The sequence below is a fragment of the Saccostrea echinata genome, unplaced genomic scaffold, assembly GCF_033153115.1.
Source record: "Saccostrea echinata isolate AGI-Se365-2 ecotype Australia unplaced genomic scaffold, CSIRO_AGI_Sech_v1 ptg000057l, whole genome shotgun sequence".
Taxonomy (NCBI): Eukaryota; Metazoa; Mollusca; class Bivalvia; order Ostreida; family Ostreidae; genus Saccostrea; species Saccostrea echinata.
The window spans coordinates 3,649,447-3,672,730 of NW_026889806.1; the positions used below are offsets into that span (position 1 = coordinate 3,649,447).

General features: G+C 32.3%; 2 protein-coding genes and 1 long non-coding RNA gene across 3 annotated transcripts in view; 2 read left to right on the plus strand and 1 right to left on the minus strand.

The window, feature by feature from the left end:
- The first annotated feature begins 1,034 nt into the window (after positions 1-1,034).
- Positions 1,035-1,882, plus strand: LOC133174349 (uncharacterized). Its single transcript, XR_009719123.1, has 3 exons — positions 1,035-1,124; positions 1,505-1,600; positions 1,834-1,882. It is a non-coding gene; the product is annotated as an uncharacterized LOC133174349 (long non-coding RNA).
- Positions 1,883-4,199: 2,317 nt separating this feature from the next.
- Positions 4,200-9,818, plus strand: LOC133174056 (uncharacterized). The gene is made up of 9 exons (XM_061309097.1): positions 4,200-5,688; positions 5,996-6,090; positions 6,687-6,778; positions 7,206-7,408; positions 7,689-7,863; positions 8,435-8,605; positions 8,858-8,996; positions 9,515-9,607; positions 9,726-9,818. Exons 1-9 carry the CDS (start codon positions 4,200-4,202, stop codon positions 9,816-9,818), a joined length of 2,550 nt encoding a protein of 849 aa, XP_061165081.1.
- A 12,198-nt stretch (positions 9,819-22,016) lies between these two features.
- LOC133174057 (mucin-3B-like) overlaps positions 22,017-23,284 on the minus strand; it is a 29,257-nt gene continuing 27,989 nt past the window's right edge. The window contains exon 4 of the mRNA XM_061309098.1: positions 22,017-23,251. Within this exon, the coding sequence (XP_061165082.1) occupies positions 22,017-23,251 (1,235 nt within the window). The remainder of the gene's footprint in view (positions 23,252-23,284) is intronic.

The window sequence follows — 23,284 nt, forward strand, 5'->3', positions numbered from 1 at the left end:
ATACGTTGACTAAAATTAATTTTTTAAAAGTTAAATACACCTCAATCTGCAATTTTAATCATTTTAAATTTCTTTTTCCCCGGAGGATTTCATTAAAAGCTAAAATGTATTCCTTTTGCACAACATTGAATGTGTTGTATAAGTGGAGAAGCTTGTACTCCGCCAGTGTAAGGAACAACCTGCACTTATAGCAGAAGTTGCGTTCATAGTGCTATCAACGCAACTGGCGAGTGCAGGTTCATATATAGTTGGAGAAAACAGAGAGTATGCAAATATCCACCAATTAAGTTAAGATTCTAAGACCATTAAGTGAAATATTTCGTGATCTTTACTCCCTGCAATGCTTTACATTTATTATTGCTGTATTTCATTACAAACGTATCAGCCATTATGAAGGTCGTCAAAGGACATAATTTTGGTATGTCACTGAAGTATGTCAGTTTTTGCCCAACTCTAATAGAAACCCCACCTAGATTCTAGTATATAGATGTGACATGACTGTCCCTCAATTTTATTTGTACATGATCAAGGCCACGGAGACTGGAGGTGCAAAAGTTGTGTACGTTCTATATCTTTACATAGAAATCTCATTCATGGTAAAAAGGAATACCACAAAAAAAATTGCAGTGATACTATTTCAACGTTGATTCGAGGTGCAAAAGTTTCTCTCCTTTGTAATTTTGTGAATGGAAAATAGTAGACGATGCATATAACTGAGGGGAAGGGGACCATGAAAAACAAAACTACACAACAGAAAAAGTGCATGCAATAAATCAATAATAATTCACATTTGGTATTGTAAATGCTCTGACCATACCATGTGGGAGGTATCAATTCGTTAGGACAGCTTTAGTTTTGTCAAAATAATTCCTGATACCGGCAAGCGAAGCGTAGAGTATTTTTTTCCCAAAACATTTTAAACAATTTGTTTGACAATGAAAAAATCTCAATAACAAAAATGAAGATGGTAAAAGTAATATTTTCAGGCCTACGAACGCCTTTGGAATCAAAGTCCAAGGGTTCCAGAGTTAGAGATCTACCTGCCTCAAAGTAAATCACACCACTCCCCGAGAGTGTGCGGTGGAGAACGCTCATCAATGGCTAGCATTGATTCAACCAGAAACGTGAGTACAATATAATCGTGCCATATTTCTGTTTCCTATGTGCAATTTATTCTTCTTCAGAAAGATCAAGGTAAGTTACAAATACAACACTAGCACACATGTAACATGTAAAATGCAACATAAGCCAATATGCAGGATAATAATGTTAAAATATGCATGCTTTTTATTTATGTTCATCTGTATTTCTTATCATCTCGACAAACATCATAATTAAGAAGACATGCGCCTTGAATGAGATAACTTGCAACTTAATTTAGTGAATTCTTCCGTTCAATAATTCTTTATTCACAAATGTAATGTAGAAATTACAAAAAATACAGTGACCGATGGGATATTTATCTATTTTTTAAATATGATTATTTATTTTTTTTTTTTTTTAGTTTTCGATCCAGAGACCACATATCTACAGTGAACCAATGGAGAATTTTGAAAGCCCTTACGTCAGCAGAGAGACACATCTGTACAAATCTCAAACGGTAAAACTTTGATAAGATTAAAGCGAGAAATGCATTCAAGAAATAAAATGAATTTTGTTTAAGATTTGCATCTCAAACATTATTTGAAATATATATATATATATATATATATATATATATATATATATATATATATATATATATATATATATATATATATATATATATATATATATATATATATATATTTACACTTATTGAGTGTAAGTAAGAAAGTAAAATTAATCTTACAGGGAATTAGACCAGTACCAGCCACGTATACCACAACTGAAAACAGAACTCCATTCTGAAACTCAAGAAAAGGAATTAGGAAATGTGTTGTTGTTTTTTTTGTTCCATATCATAACGGGAATTTAATTTCACATATATGAGCCATCTTTTAATGGCATAATAAGCAAACAATCGTATGCTGTTCAATTTATGAATGCAATACATTGCAATGTAAGTTTATTTTACTTTTGCTGTTCATGGACTTTCAGAGTTACTCTAGAGTGTTTATTTAAGAGATGAATTTAATTTTTGAGAATTCATGAGGAAATGATCTACGACGCTTCACGCCAACATATTTCATGAGGCGCGTTAGTGCTTCATGATAAATATGCAGTCGTGAAGTGTTATAGTTCATGTACCTCATGCATTCTCAAAAAATAATTCATATCTTATATTTACATTATTTTCTGATGACTTGCCACATATTTTTGTCATTCAACGATCAGTTTTGAAAAAAAATTGCACTATTTTTTTAATTCAATCACATCACAATGGAAATATTCTTGGTCATCCCACGGTAATTCATGAGAACATAAACTTTTTTTTCTAATTTACAAGGAATCTTCAGGAAAAATATTTGGAAATGTAAATCTTGATATATTGTTCATGCAATAATTTAAAATAATTATTTCTGATAGTTATCTTTTACGATTTTGTTAGAATATTAATAGATCGCGGATCGGAAAGCATATTGTCTGTAAATTGTAACATTATGATAATTAGTAAACCAAACTGAATGAAGTAAGCTTTACCATGCAAGAAATTTTTGGTATTTTAAAGATTTTCTTATTAAGTTTTCAAAGCATTATAATTATAGGTCTCACAAACAATTATATACACACATACACACCCTCACACACACACACACACACCTCCCCCCCCCCCCACACACACACACCTCCCCCCCCCCCCCCACACACACACACACAAATTAAATATGCAGGTACAAATTTTAAAAATTACATATATGTGTTTTGATATTGATTGTGTATATTGATAAAATTCACTGTCTTAATAAATTCTGTGAACAATGTTTTTTTTACTATGTTGCCTTGAATGTAAGTGTACTAATTTATGAATCACATTTCAACCGGACCAGTAATAAATTATATTCTTGAAATTCCATCGTTGAACATGTCGAACTGCATGTACGAGATACTGATTGAGCTGTCATTTAACAAAATCCTAAGTTCATGTATAAATGTTTAAATTAGAAACAATTGAGGAAGACTGTGTTCGTGTAGAAATAAAATTTCATTGTCATTAACCTGTGATTTATTCCTAAGACCAATATACAGTACTACTTTAAAATCCTCATTGGATTTCTGATATCAAAGGAATTTACTTCTGATAAATTACGTAAGGTTGGCTTGTCAAAAAAATCTTGAATGTGGAAAGAAAATCTACCCGTTATCAAAAATTTACCTGTCTCTAAATCGATAATCAAATTTTTTTTTTTTTTTTTTTTTTTTTTTTTTTTAATAATCAGTTCAGTGCACGTTAGCATTGCTGAAATTTCAACTGTAGGGCGTCAACCATACCATTCTGTAAGTATATTGTTTGTAAATAATGAGTCCGTAAAATTCTTTTTAAATTTTTTTTTTCGAAAGAAGTACAAGTAGGCACAGCTGATACCCCTCCCCTTTCTTTCTTTTTAAAAAGAAAAGGAACATCGAATTTAAAACATTTAAGAGAAGACATTTATCATTGTTGTTGCTTTCCTTAAAGCGTCACTTTCCCAATCATAACAATATGTCCTTAAACAAAATAAAAGCTCTAAAATGCAATCATTAACAATTATAAGGGATTGAATATATTTTAATCGAGAGTTTAAAATTATTCTTGTGTGAAGATTATGACACATTCTGAGGTTATCATCAACAACATACTGAAGATTGACCTTGAATCAAGAACAAGGGTTCGAGAGTTTCAACATTGATAGCTTTTAGAACTGATAGACATAGCTAAAGAGAGAAACCATTATGACTGTTTCGTTTGGAGAGCCATAAGTATCAGAGTTTAGAACCAGAATATTGATTTTAAAGGTTCCCAAGCCAAAATCAGTGAAATAAGGTGCTTGATAAAAAAGAGAAGGGTTTTAAATGATGCAACTTATCAATGACAGTTGTTTGCAATTTATGTCTACATTCATAGTAAAGACAAATATGAAGGTTTTCTGTTTTACGCAAATTTTGATTTGATAGTATATTTAATTTTGGATTTGTTGCATTTCTATCCATTATAGTTTATACGTATCTGTTTAAATACAGATAGGTTGCATTTAAAAGAAACGTATTGATTTACATTATTATTTTTTTTTTCAGGTAAAATGCGTATTCTTGACTTCTTTATCGGAATTTTAGTTCTGGTTTTGATATTGTGTTCTTCAGCTTCGAAGAATTCTTCTGATTCAATAACATCTAACTCCGTCGTGATAGATGGTGATCCAATAAATATAACAACATCAATGGTTGTAACACATCCGTCAACGCCAACATACAAACCAACACCAACGACACCAGAAACAACATCAAAAGAAGCATCAAAAAATATAACGACAATATATAAAACAATCACCACTACATCTAGCTTCACAGAAAAGACAACAAGCAATACTACAGAACCACCAAACACAACAATACACGACTGCACAACACTGACATCGACTCCCATGACAGCCAAAACTAGCACCACAACACGACCACTAATCACAACCACATCAAACCAAAAAGCACAATCATCAACCACCACAACATCTGCAACTAGCAACAAAACACATCAAGCAACTACAACAATGTTAGATCTCACAATACAGACATCAACTACCTCGACAACTGCAACTAACAACAGAACACCGACAACAACAACACGATACCATGCAGCACAAAAATCAACTACTACCACACCCGACTACACAACAGAGACTTCAACTACCACAACTGCAACCAACAACAGAACACAATCAAAAACCACAACCGACCACAAAATACAAGCATCAACTACCTCGACATTCGCTTCTAGCAGTGCAACACAACCACCAATCACAGCACAAATGTCGACTGCCATGACAATCACAACAGGCACCACAATACAACCACCAACCACAACCATAGTCACTCACACTACAGAAACTTGGAATGCTTCAACAGCCGAAAGTAACACCACAAAACAAGCAATAACCACAAACAAGTTTAGCTATATTACGCAAACATCGACTCCCACGACAACCAGCAACACAACACAACAAACTACCACAAACACACCCGACCACACAATACAAACTTCAACTACGATGACAACCGCAACCAGCAACCGAACAAAATCAACAACGATACACTTATCTAATCATACAGAAGGAATATCAACTCCCATGACAACACCAAATAACATCTCAACACAACTTTCAACCACAACTATAGTTAGTCACACTTTACAAACTTCGACTATTAAAAATACCGCAAATCAATCAACAACCACAAATATTTCTGGGCACACAACACAAACTTCTACTCCCATAATCCTAACTCACAACACAACAATACAGTCAGTATCATTACTACCAACAACATTGGAACAAGAACTAACTTCTGCAAATGTACCAAAACAATCAACAAAAGAATCTTATAATACAACCACAGTTACATCAGCAGTGGAGAGTTCCTCAAACGAACACACAATGGATATTTCGGAAAATACCATGTTAATAGAAAATAATATTTCTCAGCCATCGTCTACCCAAATCAAAACAACAGAGTCTTCATCAAGTACGCCGAGTTCTATAACACCTCTGACGACCAATTCCAAGACAACTATTTTAAGTACGTCTGCCCAACAAACAACCCAACGTCCAGTGAAAACCACAGTTACGTTTCCCAGGACAACGCTTGTTCCAACGGAAATACTTTCACTAGGTATTTCTTAATTGTTATAAAACCGGTATTGATTTATCTGAGATAATGTACTTTCGAAATTCAAAGTTTCAAAAAATATGTTTTGAATATCCGGAGAGGAACGTTATTCATTTGAATACAATGCTCATTATCTAATCATTTTTATCTGTTGCAGTATGAATTTCTAAATAAACAATACCCAGAATCACTGATAGTAACAATTCCATTTTTCCAGGACTAAGCAACACCCTGAGCCTACAATTTACAATGCTTATCACCACGGATAGAAATAGTTCTGAAGAATTGTACAGAACTAGTTTTTACTATAAGGTACGACTGATTCTGCAGATAACTTGTTAATTTGCTATACATATATATATCTTAATAATAAATCTTTGGAAATTGTGAGTTTTGTGGACAGCAATTCTAAAGTTATACTCTCTCTCTTTTCAGTTGAACCAATATGTATTTACTGAATACGAGTGCAGCGTTATTGTTCTTGTGAGGTATTTACTTAGAATGAATCTGCTTTTATAGTATTCTTTTGGATAACTCTTTCATGCGATTCACAATTTGAAGTCAAAGCTGTATTAAGGTCATGCGCAATGCACCTCTACAAAATACCTTATCTATTGATAATTTTTCAAGATATTCTTAATTCAAAATTATACCACCATCAGGTGGTCTTAAAAAAGAAAATTGCATACATTACCAGTGTTTTAAAAAAGACGTAAGATGGTGAAAATTCTCAAATTATTCAAATAAATATATACAAAACTTACCAAATATACACTGTAAGGTGGTATTTCCTCAAAATGTGTTTAAGAAGAGATGTTTAGCATTATTAGGCTTTATGAAGTCAAAGTTCATTCGGTTAATGGAATCCTGAATTATACGGGGAATGAGCAATATTATCTGTATATTAGAAATGTAACAGTGTGGAACTCCTTGTAGCTATCATGGTAGACATCGAAGGTATCGGAGAGAGGAGAACAGTCCCTGGTCTATCAGTCGTAGAGTAAGACAGTCGAACACAATGATCGAGTAAGAATTACAAATTTATTTCTGTATACAAGTATATATACTTATGTGAATCCAGTCTCTCTAATGTTAAAGCAGTAAGAAAACATTAAACGTTTTGATTCTGTAAACATATAAGGGATTTCTTCTTGTTGTCATAAAAAGGATAGTTCCAGCACATAATTAATTTCAATGTTTTATAGCAAGAAATCAACCAAAGGGAAAGGCTTAAACACTATTTAATGTCCTTCCTATCCATGAAAACTGAGTATAAAGCATCCGAGAAAGCCGTCTGATAAACTCCATTGATACAAACTGGATTTTTTTCTTAGCATTCGTATCTTTCCGAAGAATTTTGAAGAACACTTCTAGTAAATGCTTTATTCTGTTTCAGCGTTAATAAGCTGGGTTTTTTTTTATTTCAGTGAAGCCAAGATCAATATTACATGTACAATTGATGTTGGAATCCCAGTCTTAAAACTTCGGGAACAAAACAAGACAATAACAGATTTTGCAACCGACATTTCTAATAGTATTCGACAAAACATCTTAAACTTCACATCTCTGACATGGCATGCTGTTAATATATCGGATGAAATTGAGAAACAACTGAAAATCCAGACTAGGGGTACCTGTTTTTTATGAAAATGTTATATACTTCCAACCCACATAACAGATCACTTTAAAGTTTGAAAGGAGAATTATAGCACTAATTTATGAACTAATTTATATTCTTAATCAATTAATTTCGCTGATCCTTATCTATAAAAATATATACTCTAACATCCAGAGAAAAAAATCTGGCAGCTGCCAGGGATGGGGACCCGACTAAGCTCCTTCTAAACAATTATAATTTATGAACTAATTCATTAACTAGACAGCAGTGGTAATTCTTATCAAACTTCCAGATATAACTGAGTGCTCTGCCTCTGGGAAGCTTTGCCCACTAGGTTATGCATGCCGTGCCCTCGATCATGACCACTTCACCGGTATATGTTTCCACAAATGTGATCTGGAAGAGAATAAATGTAAAAACAATGGATATTGCAATTTTGACTCTGTGAAAAATAAAACAGTTTGTAGGTAGGTAGTCATTTCATCATATCATCAAGAATTGCTTTTTTAGCAATAGGTACTTAGAAAATTTTGTTTTTTGTCTAATTCATCATAACGCACCTTTCATGAGGACAGAAGTCAAAAAGATTCGATCTTTTTTAACTGCATTTTGAAACTTAAAACCTTTCTTGCCAAGGTGTCTTTCTAAATTTTTAGCAGTCTTATTACAAATATAATTTTTTGCATTTTACCTTATCTTGCAAAATAACATCAATAAAAAAGTTCCTCCCAGTCAATATCAGTATATTATGAAAATTATTACCGGTTGAACGTTAACAAGGTCTAAAATTTTGAAGATATTTCTATGTTGATCATGTAAAATGTTCATTCATTCATTTAATAGTCACAGGACTGTTATTAAAAGACTTTCATCGCATGAATATTTTGTATTAGTTTTTGTCAAGAATCCATTTCTATTATTTTTTAGTTATGAAATATGTATGATAGTAAATATATGAAACTTTATTCATCAAGTATTTGAAATTATGATAATATTTTAAAAATTATTTTTACTACAGGTAAATATTTATACCAACAGGTGTCAATCTTCTTTTCTGTCACTGTATTATGGATCCAACTGCGAAGACCAGACGGGGAAGTTAGAGACCGTGATAGGATTCACTCTAGGATTGGCGATTCTACTGATTGTTTTGGTCTTTATTGCAGTTCTCTGTTGTAGACGAAACCATGAGAGTATCAAAGAATTTAGGTTAAATAAATCATTTTACCTTGTTACATTAACTAAATACCAATTATAATATCAGTCTTTGTCCCTTGTTTAAGCAAAATAAATTCTAAGAAAATATCATTTTTATCATTTTAAAGAAAAAAATTATACAAATCCTTAATTCCAATAAAGTATTTTTAATTTAACGTTCAGTTTGATACATGTTCAAATAAGCAGATAGCTTTAAATTAATAAAACAATCTTTCCTCACTTTCACGCAATTTAATGATGTAGGAGACATGACGATAAATCTACATTAGAGACGGACTTCCTGTCAGAGTCGGGCGGTGTACAAGTCATGGACTTCAATTACCGTAAATCTACAAAGTTCAATCCGAATAGTTTAGATGTAGATCCAGTAGTAAAAATTCTGGTAACATTGTTTTATAAATCATAGAATGAGCCTATATAGTCCTTTAGTATTGTTTTAGGAATAATATGCAAAAAGTGTAAGTTTGTTTCAAAAAACGAGAAGTACTGTATAGAGGGTTATTTTCGCCCAGTGTTATTTTTGCTCTTTTACATTTGCAAACAATTTTGTCCCATTTTAAATTCGCACAGAAGCAGTTTTGTTTAAGATATAATACTGTTTACTTTGAATTCGCCCCATTTAAAATTCGCCCACTTCCGACGAGGGCGAAAGGGACGAAAATAAAACGAGGGCGAAAATTTTCCTATTACAGTATATTTTGCAGCTCTAGAAAAAAGAAGCATTTCAGATTGATTTCTTATTTTTAAAATAAAATAAAACACTACCATTCCTGTAACATGCTTTTCCAAAAGGTGATGAAAGGTTTTTTTTTTTTAGAAGGTCGCTTCCATAGTGGTGCCTATTTTCTGATTAATGATTCCTGGAGTTTAAATGCATCCTATATTTTTTTCTTTTTCAAGGTCCCTAATCCTGCAGATGTCAACGTGTCTGAAATGTTAGAGTCACCAGGGTGCTCCACAATTTCATCAGACAACTCGGACAACTTCAGACAAGTAAATATATTACACAACATGCATATTTTGACAGACTTTCTTTGTATTTGAGATTAAACATTCCAAACCCTATCAAAAACAATTGTGACTGATACTAAACCTTTCCACTCGTTGTCAGGAGAATAAGCGTCAGGAATCCACAGAGTCACGTGCCTCTGACGTAAGGAAGCCTGGAGACGAAGATTCTTTTTTTTCCCGCCATTGTTCTTAGTACCCCTTCTCCAGCAGTTACATTAGAGGTAAGATAATTTTTTCCTTTCTTGAAAATTTCATTCAGGCCAGGCCAAGACGTTTCCAGTGATAAATGTACTTCAAATATATATATATATATATATATATATATATATATATATATATATATATATATATATATATATATATATATATATATATATATATATATAAAGCACTAAAAACCAACAACACCGTAAATCCTAAGTGTCGGATCTACTAAGTAGATACAAGGTCACGGATGGAAATTTATATAAAGCAGTAAAAATGACCAACGACACGAACAATAAAAATTGTCAAATTTCTTTCTTCATAACTGTTTATAAACTTCAAATTTAACATGTAACACTGTAAATATTTAGTGTTTGGTAGTTTAGTAGTAGTGCTAGTTGTTTTTGTTTCTCTGTTTCCTTTGTATTTATGACTTCTTATCTTCTTTCTTTGTCCTGAGGAAGGGACAGGTCGTCCCGAAAATTTGACATGTTTTATTGTTCGTGTCGTTGGTCATTTTTAGTGCTACACACACACACACACACACCCCCACACACACACACACACACACATATATATATATATATATATTCAACATACTATGGGAACATCCATTGCCTGAACATTAACACGCTGTTCGAATCTTTTCAAGATATTTTTATGCCCTCGTATCGAAGATTCTGGGGTATATAGTTTTTGCCCTGTCCATCCGTCTGTCTGTTTGTCCGCAAAAACTTTAACCTCGCCCATAACTTTTGATTGGTTGGCGTTATGACTTTCATATTTCACATATGTATTCATTGTGTCAAGACCTTTCTTTGGATACCATCATATTTGACCTCTTGACCCACTTTTGCAAAATTTTATGAGACTTTAACCTTGGCAATAACTTTTGAACAGTTGGTGCTTGGGGTTTCAACTTCACGTGTATTTCTAGTGACAAGACTTTCCTTAGGAAACCAACAACTTTGGCCTTTTGACCTTGACCTTGGAGTTTGACCTACTTTTGAAAAACTTTAATCTTGGCCATAACTTTTGAACAGTTGGTGCTTGGGGTTTCAAACTTCACATGTGTATTCCTTGTGACAAGATCTTCCTTCACGCTAGCTCAGTCGGTAGAGCGCTCGGTCGGTGATCGGGAGGTCGTGAGTTCGAATCTCGGCCGCGACTGACCAAAGTCGATAAAAAATGGGTAGCAACTGTTCCTTCGCCATGCACTCGGCAATTTGAAGTGAAAGTTGCAGGTCCTTCGGATGAGACCTTAAAAACCGATGTCCCGTGTCACGGCAGGCGTTGGCACGATAAAGATCTTTCACTGCTCAATGGCCATGAGTGCCGAGTGAAGGTCAAAATTTGAAGCCCTCCACTGGTATATGGTGACGTCTCTATATGAGTGAAAAATTCTCGAATGGGACGTTAAAACAACATACAATCCTTTGGATACCAACCACTTTGACCCTTTGACCTTGACCTAGGAGTTTGACCTACTTTTGAAAAACTTTAACCTGCATTCCTTGGGACAAGACTTTCCTTTGGATACGAACAATTTTGGCATTTACCTTGACCTTGGAGTTTGACCTACTTTTAAAAAAACTTTAACATTGGCCATAATATGTGAACGTTTGGTTCTAGGGCTTTCACATTTCACGAACATGTGTATCACTTTTAACCTTCCCTTGGGGCCCCATTTGACCTTGACGTTTTACTTACTTTTAAAAAAAGCTTTAATCTTTACCATAACTTTTGAACAGTTGGAGCTAGGGCTTTCAAATTTCACAGGTATATTCCTCGAGACAAGACTTTTCTTTGGGTACCAACATTTTTGATCTCTTGACCTGGAGTTTGACTTGCATTTGAGAGACTTTAACCTTCGCCATAAGCTGCCATACGGGGGCATCAGTGTTTCACAAACACATCTTGTTAAATCTAAAATAAATGTCATAAACAGTTCATGTTTTTCGAAAAGATAATAGAATATTGACAAGAATCATCCTTGATTTATATTGGTATCATTTTTACAACGTTAACTTTTGTATGATTCTGCAATTTAATTTACTTTTTTATTTAATTATACAGATTTCCAGAAGTTCCTCGAAATCAAACCAGGAGAACAGAACTAATCACGGACAAAAATCTTTTCTTTTTGGGTCTTGAAATATATGCAATCCAATAGAAAAAATAATGTATCCTGGAGTAAAATGTTTATTCTGATTTTATTGATTATTAAACATCCAAAAATAGGTGTATGGTTCATTGGATATGCCCTGCTTATAGTGAATAAAGTTAAATAGGTGCAAAGTTATAACACGTCAAATCTTTAGTGTTTTTTAAATCTTTATTCCTAAATACATAAACATAATTTAATGGGTGATATAAAATAAATATATCAATAGGAAACAAAAACGAAGGAATAAAAATATATGAATGAAAATTATATCTAAATGTTGAATTATTGGCAATAGGGAGAGTTTTCTTCTTCTCATGTACAAAATGTAGTTTTTGATGACAAATATCTCAGTAGTTCGTTCTTTGTAAAATTTTATTCTTATTTATTTAAATATTTCGGATTGCCAACGTTTCAGTGTGAGCATCACTGAAGAGATAATTTTTCGAAATGCGCATCTCAGGTGCATCAAAATTGGTTCCTTATATGATTTACATTATGACCCCTGGGTCGAGGCCTCTGCTTGTGGACTGTTAGTCCCCGATGGTCTCTACAGCCCAGTAGCTAAGTACTTCGGTACTAGTTTGAAAATACGGATAAATATTTAATTGATGTGGTAACTTCAGAAATTTATTTCAAAATCAAGTATTATCTCCCTCATGCATAGCTCTGATCCTTCGACGTATTTGGCTCCAGTCTATGACACCCCTTTTTCAGCTCTTAATTCAAAGTTCTTTTTTCATTTAAATATTTCGGATTTTCAACGTTTCGGCATGAGCATTACTGAAGAGACATAATTTGTCGAAATGCGCATCAAAATTGGTACCGTATAAGATTTACATACTTTAGATAAGTTTTTATGTGTAAAATTGTAAAGACTAACAATCTATTGTGATGTGTGTAACTGAGTAGTAAGATGTTGGAAGCGTTATTTAAACAATAAATGCTTTTCTTTGGTTGTTTTTAATGAATTTCAAATTAAAGTTGCAGCTCTTGCAGAAAAAAATGCGGGTTATGTAATTTTTTTCGGCATTTTAGCTGCAACGTTAATTCCCTTACTAACAAACAAAGACATTTTATTTTTTATTTTTATGTCTATATAAATAATCGCCTAAAGTAGGATTAAGTAGGTTAAATATTGTATTATTGAAATGAATTGTACGTTTCATTGATGGAGGAGCCACTACTCAAGAAATCTATACATAGATTTAGTCTAGCTAAGTGGCGTTTAACGATTGATAAACGACAATGGTTTATTAAGAAATAAAGGAGAAAATATTCAATGGATGTAAATATTGAGTAATTTATGGTCTGGGGGTCATATAACGTTGCCAAGAAGACTGAGCTTTTTTTTTCTTTTTTTTCTTTTTGCTCAAGGCAAGCATAGACAAAACACTGAAATAAGAATAAACAATGTTATTTATTCAGTTAATGACAAGAAATTTGTGTACAAAACAGGAGTTCATTCATAAAAGTTATAAACCATCACAATAGGATTCAAAATTCCATACGGGAAAAACTTAATTTTTTTAAAACTTCTTTAGAAAAATTGAGCCTTTGATTTGTCAAATTTATAGGTAGATATTAAAAAAATTAACATTAAATCAGATGCAGGTAGAATTAGTTATAAGTGATTTCTTAATCATTAGAACTAGAAATATATTTATAGACTTTAGCAATAATATTTAGTCCAACGTGTCAGAACATTTCATATGTCATATACATGTAGTAAATATTTTATCAAAAAAGTAAAACTATACATTAAATATTTTGACACACCCATCTCGATCAGCCATATAATTTTGTTGAATATGATACTTAATCATAGATTTTTTTTACAAAAAAATATTTTTTCCGGATATTATCTTTTATATATATGACCATAGGAGGTAGGTGAAAAACGATTTCAAATGTTAATTTTCTATAATTCAACAAAGAAATACGCATCGATACATGTAACCGTATCAGAAAATTAATTTCACAACAATACTGTAAATTTTAAGTGATATATGAATATTCAAGTAATATTTCCTTTTAACAAAAAAAAAATTGCATTTAAACTTGAGAAAATGAAATTTAATGAAACATTAAAATTCATAGTAAAAATACTTTGATTTACTACATGTATTATAATAGCAAAATCTTTCATACTATTGTAAACAAGTTTACATACATTAACAACATGTACATTAAACTATATTTTACTATAGTATTTGTTTTTGTTAAGATTTTTCTTATATCTCTGTTTCTTTCAACATTGGTCAAAGGGCTGATACAACTTATCACAAGATACTATTATAGAGAACTTTGCAAGTCTCTCTCTCTCTCTCTCTCTCTCTCTCTCTCTATCTCTGTGACCATACTTTGGCCAAGTTCCTTCATGACATCTTTGATTTCATGTTTTTATTCAATTCATCACAGCTCTGGCCTATGATTTACGACACAAAAATGATTATTTCAATATATGAACTAAGAAATATGCATTGTATATACCATCAAGACAAGGTTTAGCAATAATATACTTTGGAAAGAATAGGCATATATAAACTATGGCTAAAGTTGAGGCTTACACATATAGAATTACGACACAAAATTCAACATTCAAGATGTAAAGTGGAATGTCTGGATAAAATAATCTCGTCCAATAAACCAGTATGCCTTAGAGTTCAGTCAAATAAGACAGTCATTGGATGAACTCCACGGAAACCATAACATATTTTCATGGTTACTTTTTCTGTCCTGCCTGAAATATGTCAGAAGCAATTATCTTATTTTCATATATACATCTTCCTAACGTTTGTATAAAAATTGATTTAAAATGAAATGATCCATAACTTTTCATATTTTCTGCAATATGATGCAAATCAACAACTTGAAGATTTCTACTGAGCTTGACGGTCACTGATTATAATAATTCCTTAAGCAACCAACTCGGTGCCACCTTACATTGGAACTCTGGAAGAGGATTTGCAGATTTTTACATTGTATAAATGTCATCTAGATGCTTAGGAGTAAAGACGGCCTTTAAAGATATGACAGCTTTTTAAAAATAAATATGGTCCGTTTTGCCTTATCCTAGGGCCTAGGATAGAACTGAGACAACCCGTAATTGGCGACCTCACTATACGTAGGCAAGCTACATGTATATATATATATATATATATATATATATATATATATATATATATATATATATATATATATATATATATATATATATATATACTAGACTTTTTAGTTAAGGGCTAAAAATTAATTTAATCAAGCGCATGTTGTCCTTCCCAAATGTCAAGGAATAAGGAATATTTTCAAATAAATATATGTAACGAATTTTCATTCTATAACCAACTTTGTTATACACTGGGGCCTCAACCCTGGACCTAGCTACAGACCAAGAGTTTAACAATTTTGTTAGAGGGTTTACTGTGCATATGCTATACAATTACTATAGAAAGTTAAGTGCTCATATACGATCTCTCTCTCAGAAGTCCATGATTAAAAAAAATGAATATACAATAATGAGCCAAAACCCATGGTCTAAACCCCGGAGTTTACTCCTTAGATGTCAAAGAGTAAACAGGATTTCAAAAAGTGTAATTATGTTCCCCAAACGAAATTTGGGAGCATATTGTTTTTACCATGTTTCGTCTTCTTCTTAGCTTATAAGCTTCTTTAGAATATAGATAGCTATAATGCGTTCCTACATTATGGTACTATCACATTTGAGCACAAGGACATGCTTGCACGTCCACTGAAATTTGATTGGATTAAACTTATATTTTGTGCATTGTTATTAAAAATACTTTGGAAAATAAGTTCAAAGTCTGTTACAAATTAAAGAATCTGCCCTATTCAATAAAATTTACAGAGAATGGGGCATCAAGAGGGAATTTGGGAGCGTTTGGGAACATCTGTAAAGGTTTCCGTTACAGTTAGAACTAGTTTATTTCTTATTATATATAACATATATCAACTTATCTCAGTCCTAGGCCTGAAACCTGAAACCAAGGAAACTGAAGATCAGAAATGTGGTAGGGGAATAAGTGCTCATTGTTATCATGTCAACAGTTTTCCATTTATATATAAGGGCTTGTACAACTTTGGTAGACGGTTAACTGCTTAATATAATCATGTTGACATTTTGCATGCTAGATGTACTGGACTAAAAAAGATTGTCAAATTTGTAATGAATTTTCCATGCATGAATCAACCGCGCGCTTTATCCAGAACCCTAGAGCATAAACTGAGAACAAACAGTTACAAGTTTATATACTATTTAAATTCAAACATGCTATTTTTGATTTTCAAAAATTCTTCAAGAGTAACACTTAATAGAAATTTTGACCATATAAGCCTGTTCTTAGGTTATATATACCTAGGAAACAAATATTGCACAACTTTTATTTGATAATTGAAACATTTTGCGCACTTTGAGTAAAGAAGATTGTCAAAGGTGGCATGCACTTGCAAAACATATATTGCATCAACTTAGCCTATGTTTGGGTCCATTAATTTCATAATTTTGATTGAGGCTTAAGTATTCGTTATAAGCATGTAAACATTTTTCCGTCGGATTTATAGAAATATAGAAGATATTTAAGGATTGCAGGAATTTTGATGGGTTTTCTCGTAGTTTACCCTTCCTGCACAAGGGAGGCTAGAACCATGAAATCCAAAATTTATGGTTGATATTGGTACTGCTATTTCCGAAAAGAAATTTAAAATGTTTATACGTTTTATGACCTCTTAACGAAACATAGCGCACAGAGACAGACAAGAAACCCAAAGCAATAGGATTCCTGAATGTCTGAGGACTTACAGCTCAGGGACTTAGACTTTGACTTCAAGTTCGTTAAAAACTATCTATTAAAACATACAATCACTTTTTCGACACGTGTGTGTAATATGTTCATAACATGAGCACGCTGGTATACAAAGATTTTATAAAACTTTATTATCCAAGACTCTAATCATGCATAAAGCTAAAAAAAGAAAAAACTATCATGCTTTTGTGAACAAATTAAATGCGCACAATGTTCAGAAGAGAAATTTTGCTGATGAACCACGCAAATTTTTTGTCCCGAACAAATCTACCTTCATATATTTTTTGTAACGGTCTTCTCTCATGCTCTCAAATTCTTTTATAGGCAATATATGGCTACGGTTTACGAGGTCACCAAATTGCATTTAAATCAACAAATTTTCATTTTTTCCCATTCGATTTTAAGCTTTTAATTTTGCAAATTTCAAGAATCACCATAATTTTGGTTTACACGAAAAAAATACCTCTATCTGAAGTGTAGATTTTTCTATGGAACATTACGGACCATATAACTTTCACCAGATGCTGCTATCTGACTATAAGGACGTTGGTGTGTCTGTGGTCTACAGTATGGACTGTCGAGATCATTCACTGGTTCACTGAAAACTTTAGGTCTTTTTATAGTGTACTGAAATTACATATCAAAATACAATGATAATCCACAATACTAAGACTTTCCTCCTGCAGGAAATAGTTTGGAAAATTAATAAACCTTTACATGAAATAAGAAAATTTAGCTTTTAATATTCATTTTTTTTTTATCATGTACGAGTAATTGTATAAAGGTGTATGCTACCATTAAGAAATACTCAGAGCATTGACAATCTGGTCGACATCCTGCTTTTACTCACATCTTTGAATGAATCGATTTTCCCTAAAACCACTGGATCACTGAGATAAGGACTTGGGGGCCTAGACAATGTTTTCCTTGGTACATACATCGGTGACTCAAAAATGTATTTTCTTTGACTTCCAAATTGCTCATACATCTGTGACACAAATTATTCATATAATATTTTACCTGATTTTTGTATAAGTTTTTTATTTGATTAGCAAACTAAGAAGACTACTGCCGTATACCTTGTTCCTAACACTAAGACCTCCGGAATATCTGTACAGGTCTTTAGATTCTTCCATAGATATTTGGGAATTCAGCTCGTTAAGTTCAAATTCATTCTTTATGAAGTCTGCGTCACATTCTCCATATTTTTCCCTGAAAAGCAATACAGTAAATTTGTGTAGCATGGTACATTATGAAATGTAAACACCGAGTGACTATACGGATGTGTACTCTTTCGTTGTTCTTTTCAATTCTACAACACCAGATGATTTACATGAATGAAAGGGGGAGGGCAGAAACAATTTTTGGCACCTGTCAGTCTTCCTTGGCTTAGAGATACGTCTGCAGCACACAGTAAGTAAAACTATGAGTATCAATCCTCCAACGATACCGACAGACAGACCAACAACGTATTCAAATCTCCCAGTCTTCTCTTCACATTTGGGTCCGTAATAAATCGTCATTAAACTCTTTTGACATCTGTTGTTAAACAAAGATCAAGTTACCATTGTGTCATAAACAATCCCGAAATTGTTTTATTCTGTTATTCTAATCGAAGAAGGTCCCAATCAGTTATACATAAGAATAATTAGAAACGCCTCTTTAGGTTTCTGATTCATGGATAATTTTGTTCAAGAGTCTTAAGATTGTTGTGATAATTGCTAAATGTTTCGTAATAGCCTACTGACACGTACCTGCACACAGTCTGCTGAACTAGGGTGTCAAAATAGCAGTGTCCATTGTTCCTACAGCTCAACCCCGAGGTGGTACATTTATGGACACATTCAGCTGAGTAGTTTAACGCCCGACAGTCATATCCCGGAAAACAAAGTCGTCCCGTAGAAATAGCATCACACTCAGTTTTCCCTTTTAAAAGATAAACACGTTATGCAAGTATGATGAAATCAGTTCACACACAAATACTTACCCTCACCCCCTTATAAAAACACACACACACACACACAGAGAGAGAGAGAGAGAGAGAGAGAGAGAACCTTCTATTTGTTTGTGCAGGCTTTGTATAATTTCCTCTGGTTCTGTTTCATTTAAGACCTGTCCAGCAGTAGTATTCAGTTGTGTCAGATTGGATTTTATGTTTTCTTTGATTGCCTGTTCCAGCTCTCGCAAACTTTGTTGTTTACTTCTCAATTTTGCCACACTAATGTCAATGTCTATTCTAGCAGACGTATTCACCTTTGGTCTACAATAGACAGAGAGAAAGTAGGTAGGTATCAAAACGTAATAAAAAGATGTAAAAAAAAAACCGTTTAAATTTAATAAAAATCTCAGAGAAAAGTACACTTAGTGGACTGCCTTGCTTGAATTTCATAATACTGTACTATATCCTTGTTTTTCCTGATTTTTTAGACTATTAAACCAACAGAATCTTTGGGTAATGAAGTGCGGTTCTAAAACAAGTTATCACTATGACGTTAGATTTGTACTTCACTTGGTTTAGTTATGAAATATAAAAATACATGTAACAAACTGTAATCAAGATCAAAATTCCATTGCAACAATACAAATTGTGAGCAGAGGAAAATAACCTCTAAAAACATCAGAGGTGGGATCAGGTACCAGAAAGGAGTAAGCATTCTCTTTCGACCGCGGTCACACCCGCCATGTGCTCCTTGCCATCACCAGGTTTACAGAAAAATCCGCAGACAATTCAATGTGAAATTAATTTTCGAAAATATAAATATCAAACTTAAAGCTTGAGTAGATTTTGTCCACACAACAACAATAAAACTATATGCATATACTCTAAAGTCCAGTTTTCGACAGTATTGGTGCCATCAGTTCGAAGATGAATATTTCGTTTTCGCCTGCTTTTGGCGTTTGTTATAGAAATTCTAGAATGTGAAAAAGTGCAAAATGTATATCGTAAATCTGAGATTATGAAAAATTAAGATAAATAAACATGCATAGTAAATATATTTATTTTACTTTTTTCGAGTCAATGAATTGTTGTTGTGAAATGTATTAGGTAGTTACCTTACATGTATATCATCAATTACATCTTCGAACCCACAGAATATATATTTGTTCATCTACAAAGAAATCATTCATAAATTCACGCTTCATTCATATTTATTTTTCATGTGTACATTTATTTGTATGCTCCTGTTCTTTATTTGGTATTATCAACCATGTATCACAGTTGTGATCACCTGTCGTTTCAGGGATTCATTGAAGTTAGTACTGCTAAAAACGTCACCGCTAAACATAAATATGAAATGGATCTGGAACACAGCCCCTGCAACTGAAAATAAAGAAGCATAGGAATTGAAAATACAGTTAAATACAGGTTCATATACAAAGTACTTATTTTCTTTTTTAAAAAAAATTCCGGTGAATTGAAAAAAAAAAAATTTTATGACTAACATCAATTTTGTTTCCAAATATTTATAATACTAAAATATGTACAAAGTAGTGTAATTGTATTAGCTTTTGTATTCTTAGAAAATCTTTTCTTTTTTTTTTATTTACAGGTTGTGATCCATCTCATATATACATGTTTTATCGTGTAATGGCGTCTATATATACAGAGTAAATGAAAATTGAAAATAAACATCTCATTCGGAATATATAACTTCCTATCTATCCGTAAGTATAAAAAAGTCGGAAACCTAATGAATATTATAATTATGTTTTCCCTAAATATGCACATACGTATATCATTAGTTTCGAAATACAGGGTTTTTCATAATACATGTATCTGTCTCTATTAGAGTTGCCTGTAAAATCTTTAATAATGTTTATCATATTTTAGAAAACGAAACATTATTCTAAAGACGAAAACAATTTAACATCTTAGGAAAATTAAGATTTTTTTTTCAACGTAATGATGTCACAGATAACGTCATAAAAACACTGAATTTTTTATGTTTCTGTCTAGTGAACAAAGTATTGAAGTGATTCAGTTCACCAACTAACTGTTATTAGGATGATTCAGGATGATTCAAAGATATATCCAAATCAGTCAGGAAAAAACATTAAAATAGATTTGATGTCTTGTAAAAAAAAAAAAAAAAATTGAGAATACAACGATAATTAGAATGATTTGTGCTGCAGTGATCTGAACCTTATAGACATCGCGTTTATGGGAGCTGAATGGGGTTTTATTGTGTGAAAACTACAATAGAAAAACTCTTTAATTTTATATCATATGTAACTGACATTGAATTCAATATACATGCCAAGTTTGGGGAAAATCTGTCGTCTGGGTATTTTTTAGAAACTGTCTCAAAATACAGGTACATTTACCATAGGATTATGCAGGAAAGTGCTAGTTTTTTGCACTTCAAAGCAAATTTTACAAATACTACAATAGACATTTTGATCAAATAATAATATATGAATAGTAATACAATATTGTAAATTATATGTAAAAAACACAAAATTCTATCTTGGTTTCCAGAATGTAAAGATTTACTAAATTTTCCTGTGTTATGGAGTACTACAAAATATATCTCAGATACTAATGAATTATACAAAAATATCAGAAAATGATTTTGAGGTTTTCAAATTGTCTGTGTTTAAAATTTCACGAACATTTGTTTTAAACGTTTTCTTTATAACATTTTTATGACCCCCATTTAAAGAACATTTCATCATAACGTCACAAACACACTATTACGACATCCATATCTACATATCGGTTGAAAAGTCGTTAAAATCAGTTTGTTTGTTTGTTTTTTTTAATTGTAATTAGTATTGCTCAATGAAAACCCCATTCGGCCCCTTAACTTTTTGTAATCAAAGAGAACTTCATTTACAACGCATTATGAAAAGCATGCGCTTTTTTAAGGAACTTAACCGAAGTAATATTGTGAAATAAAATTACAAATGCATCTACCAGGAAAAAAATGTTGAATTTAAATTTTCTGAATTTATTTAAACCTTCTAAATAAATCAATCTGTTTGTAAAGGGGAGAGATATTATAAAACACCCCGTATTTATTACAACAAGAGAGCATTTTAAAAATTAATTACGAAGGCCAATTTCGTATTACAATTTTTTTTTTAAAAAAATGTGCACATATCCGACCATAATAAACTGCAGTTTTTCCAAATCTGTCTCTTTGTATCTATAGAGAGAGAAAATTAATAAAAAAGTATCATCTGCAAAAATGCATATCTAACCAATAATGGGTTCCACGGGGATTACATTATTTCCTGGACCACCTTGAGGTAATGTATCAGTAGTTGTTTCTATAGAAGGAGTTGTCGTATTTTTTGTTGTTTCTGTTGTAGGAATTATAACAACACTTGTTGTTTTTGTCGAAAGAGTTGTTGTATCACTTAATGTTTCTGTTGTTGAAGTTGTGGTATCACTTGTTGTTTCTGACGTAAGAGTTGAAGTATCATTTGTTTTTTCTGTTGTAGTAGTTGTGGTGTTACTTGTTTTTTCTGTTGCAAGAATTGTTGTATAACTTGTTGTTTTTGTTGTTAAAGTTATAATATCACTTTGTGTTTTTGATGTAGGATTGGCAGTAACAATTGTTGTTTCTGTTGTAGGAACTGAAGTATTACTTGTTGATTTTGTTGCAAGAATATTAGTAGCACTTGTTGATTCTGTTGTAGAAGTTAAAATATCACTTGTTTCTGTTGTAGGAGTCAAAGTAAAAGTTGTTATTTCTATTGTTGAAGATGTAGTATCACTTGTGTTTCTTATAGGAGATGCAGTATGACTTGTTATTTCTGTTTTAAGAGTTGTTGTATAACTTGTTGTTTCTGTTGTAAGACTTGTATTATCACTTGCTGTTTCTTTTGTAGTTCTAATAGAATTGCTTGATGTTTCTACTGTTGTAGTTGAATTATCACTTGTTGTTTTTTTTGTAGGAGTTAAAATAATATTTGTTTTTTCTGTTGTAGAAGATGCAGAATCACTTCTTATGGTTGTTGTAGGAGATGGTGCATGACTCGTTTTCTCAGTTGTAGGAGCTGTAGTATTACGTGTAGATTCTGTTGGAGGAGTTGTAGTACCAATTGCTGTTTCTGTTGTAGAAAATGCAGTATCATTTGTTGTGTTTGTTGTATGACTTGTTGTTTCAGTTGTAGGAGTATCACTTGATGTTTCTATTGAAAGAGTGGTAATGTCACTGACTGCTTCTGTTGCAGAAGTTGTTGCATCACTTGTTGTTTCTGTTGTAGGACTTGTAGTAACAGAATTTGGTTTTAATGAAGAAGATGAAGTATCACTTGTGTTTCTTGTTGGAGACATAGAATGAGTTGTTGTTTCTATTAAAGGGGTTGTTAAATCGCTTAATGTTTCTGCTGTTGGGGTTGTAGAATCACATGTTGTTTCTGTTGTAAGGGTTATAGTATTATTTGTTGTTTCTGCTGGAGAAATTGTGGTATCACTTGTTGTTTCTGTTGGTAAATTTTAGTTTCTCTTGTTGTTTG

Bases quoted from the DNA above. Each gene is read 5' to 3' on its own strand.
- LOC133174056 (XM_061309097.1), top strand. From the start codon at position 4,200: ATGCGTATTCTTGACTTCTTTATCGGAATTTTAGTTCTGGTTTTGATA. The intron at 7,409-7,688 runs GTACCTGTTTTT...TCAAACTTCCAG, and splicing joins ACTGAAAATCCAGACTAGGG to ATATAACTGAGTGCTCTGCC. The intron at 7,864-8,434 runs GTAGGTAGTCAT...TTATACCAACAG, and splicing joins AAAAATAAAACAGTTTGTAG to GTGTCAATCTTCTTTTCTGT.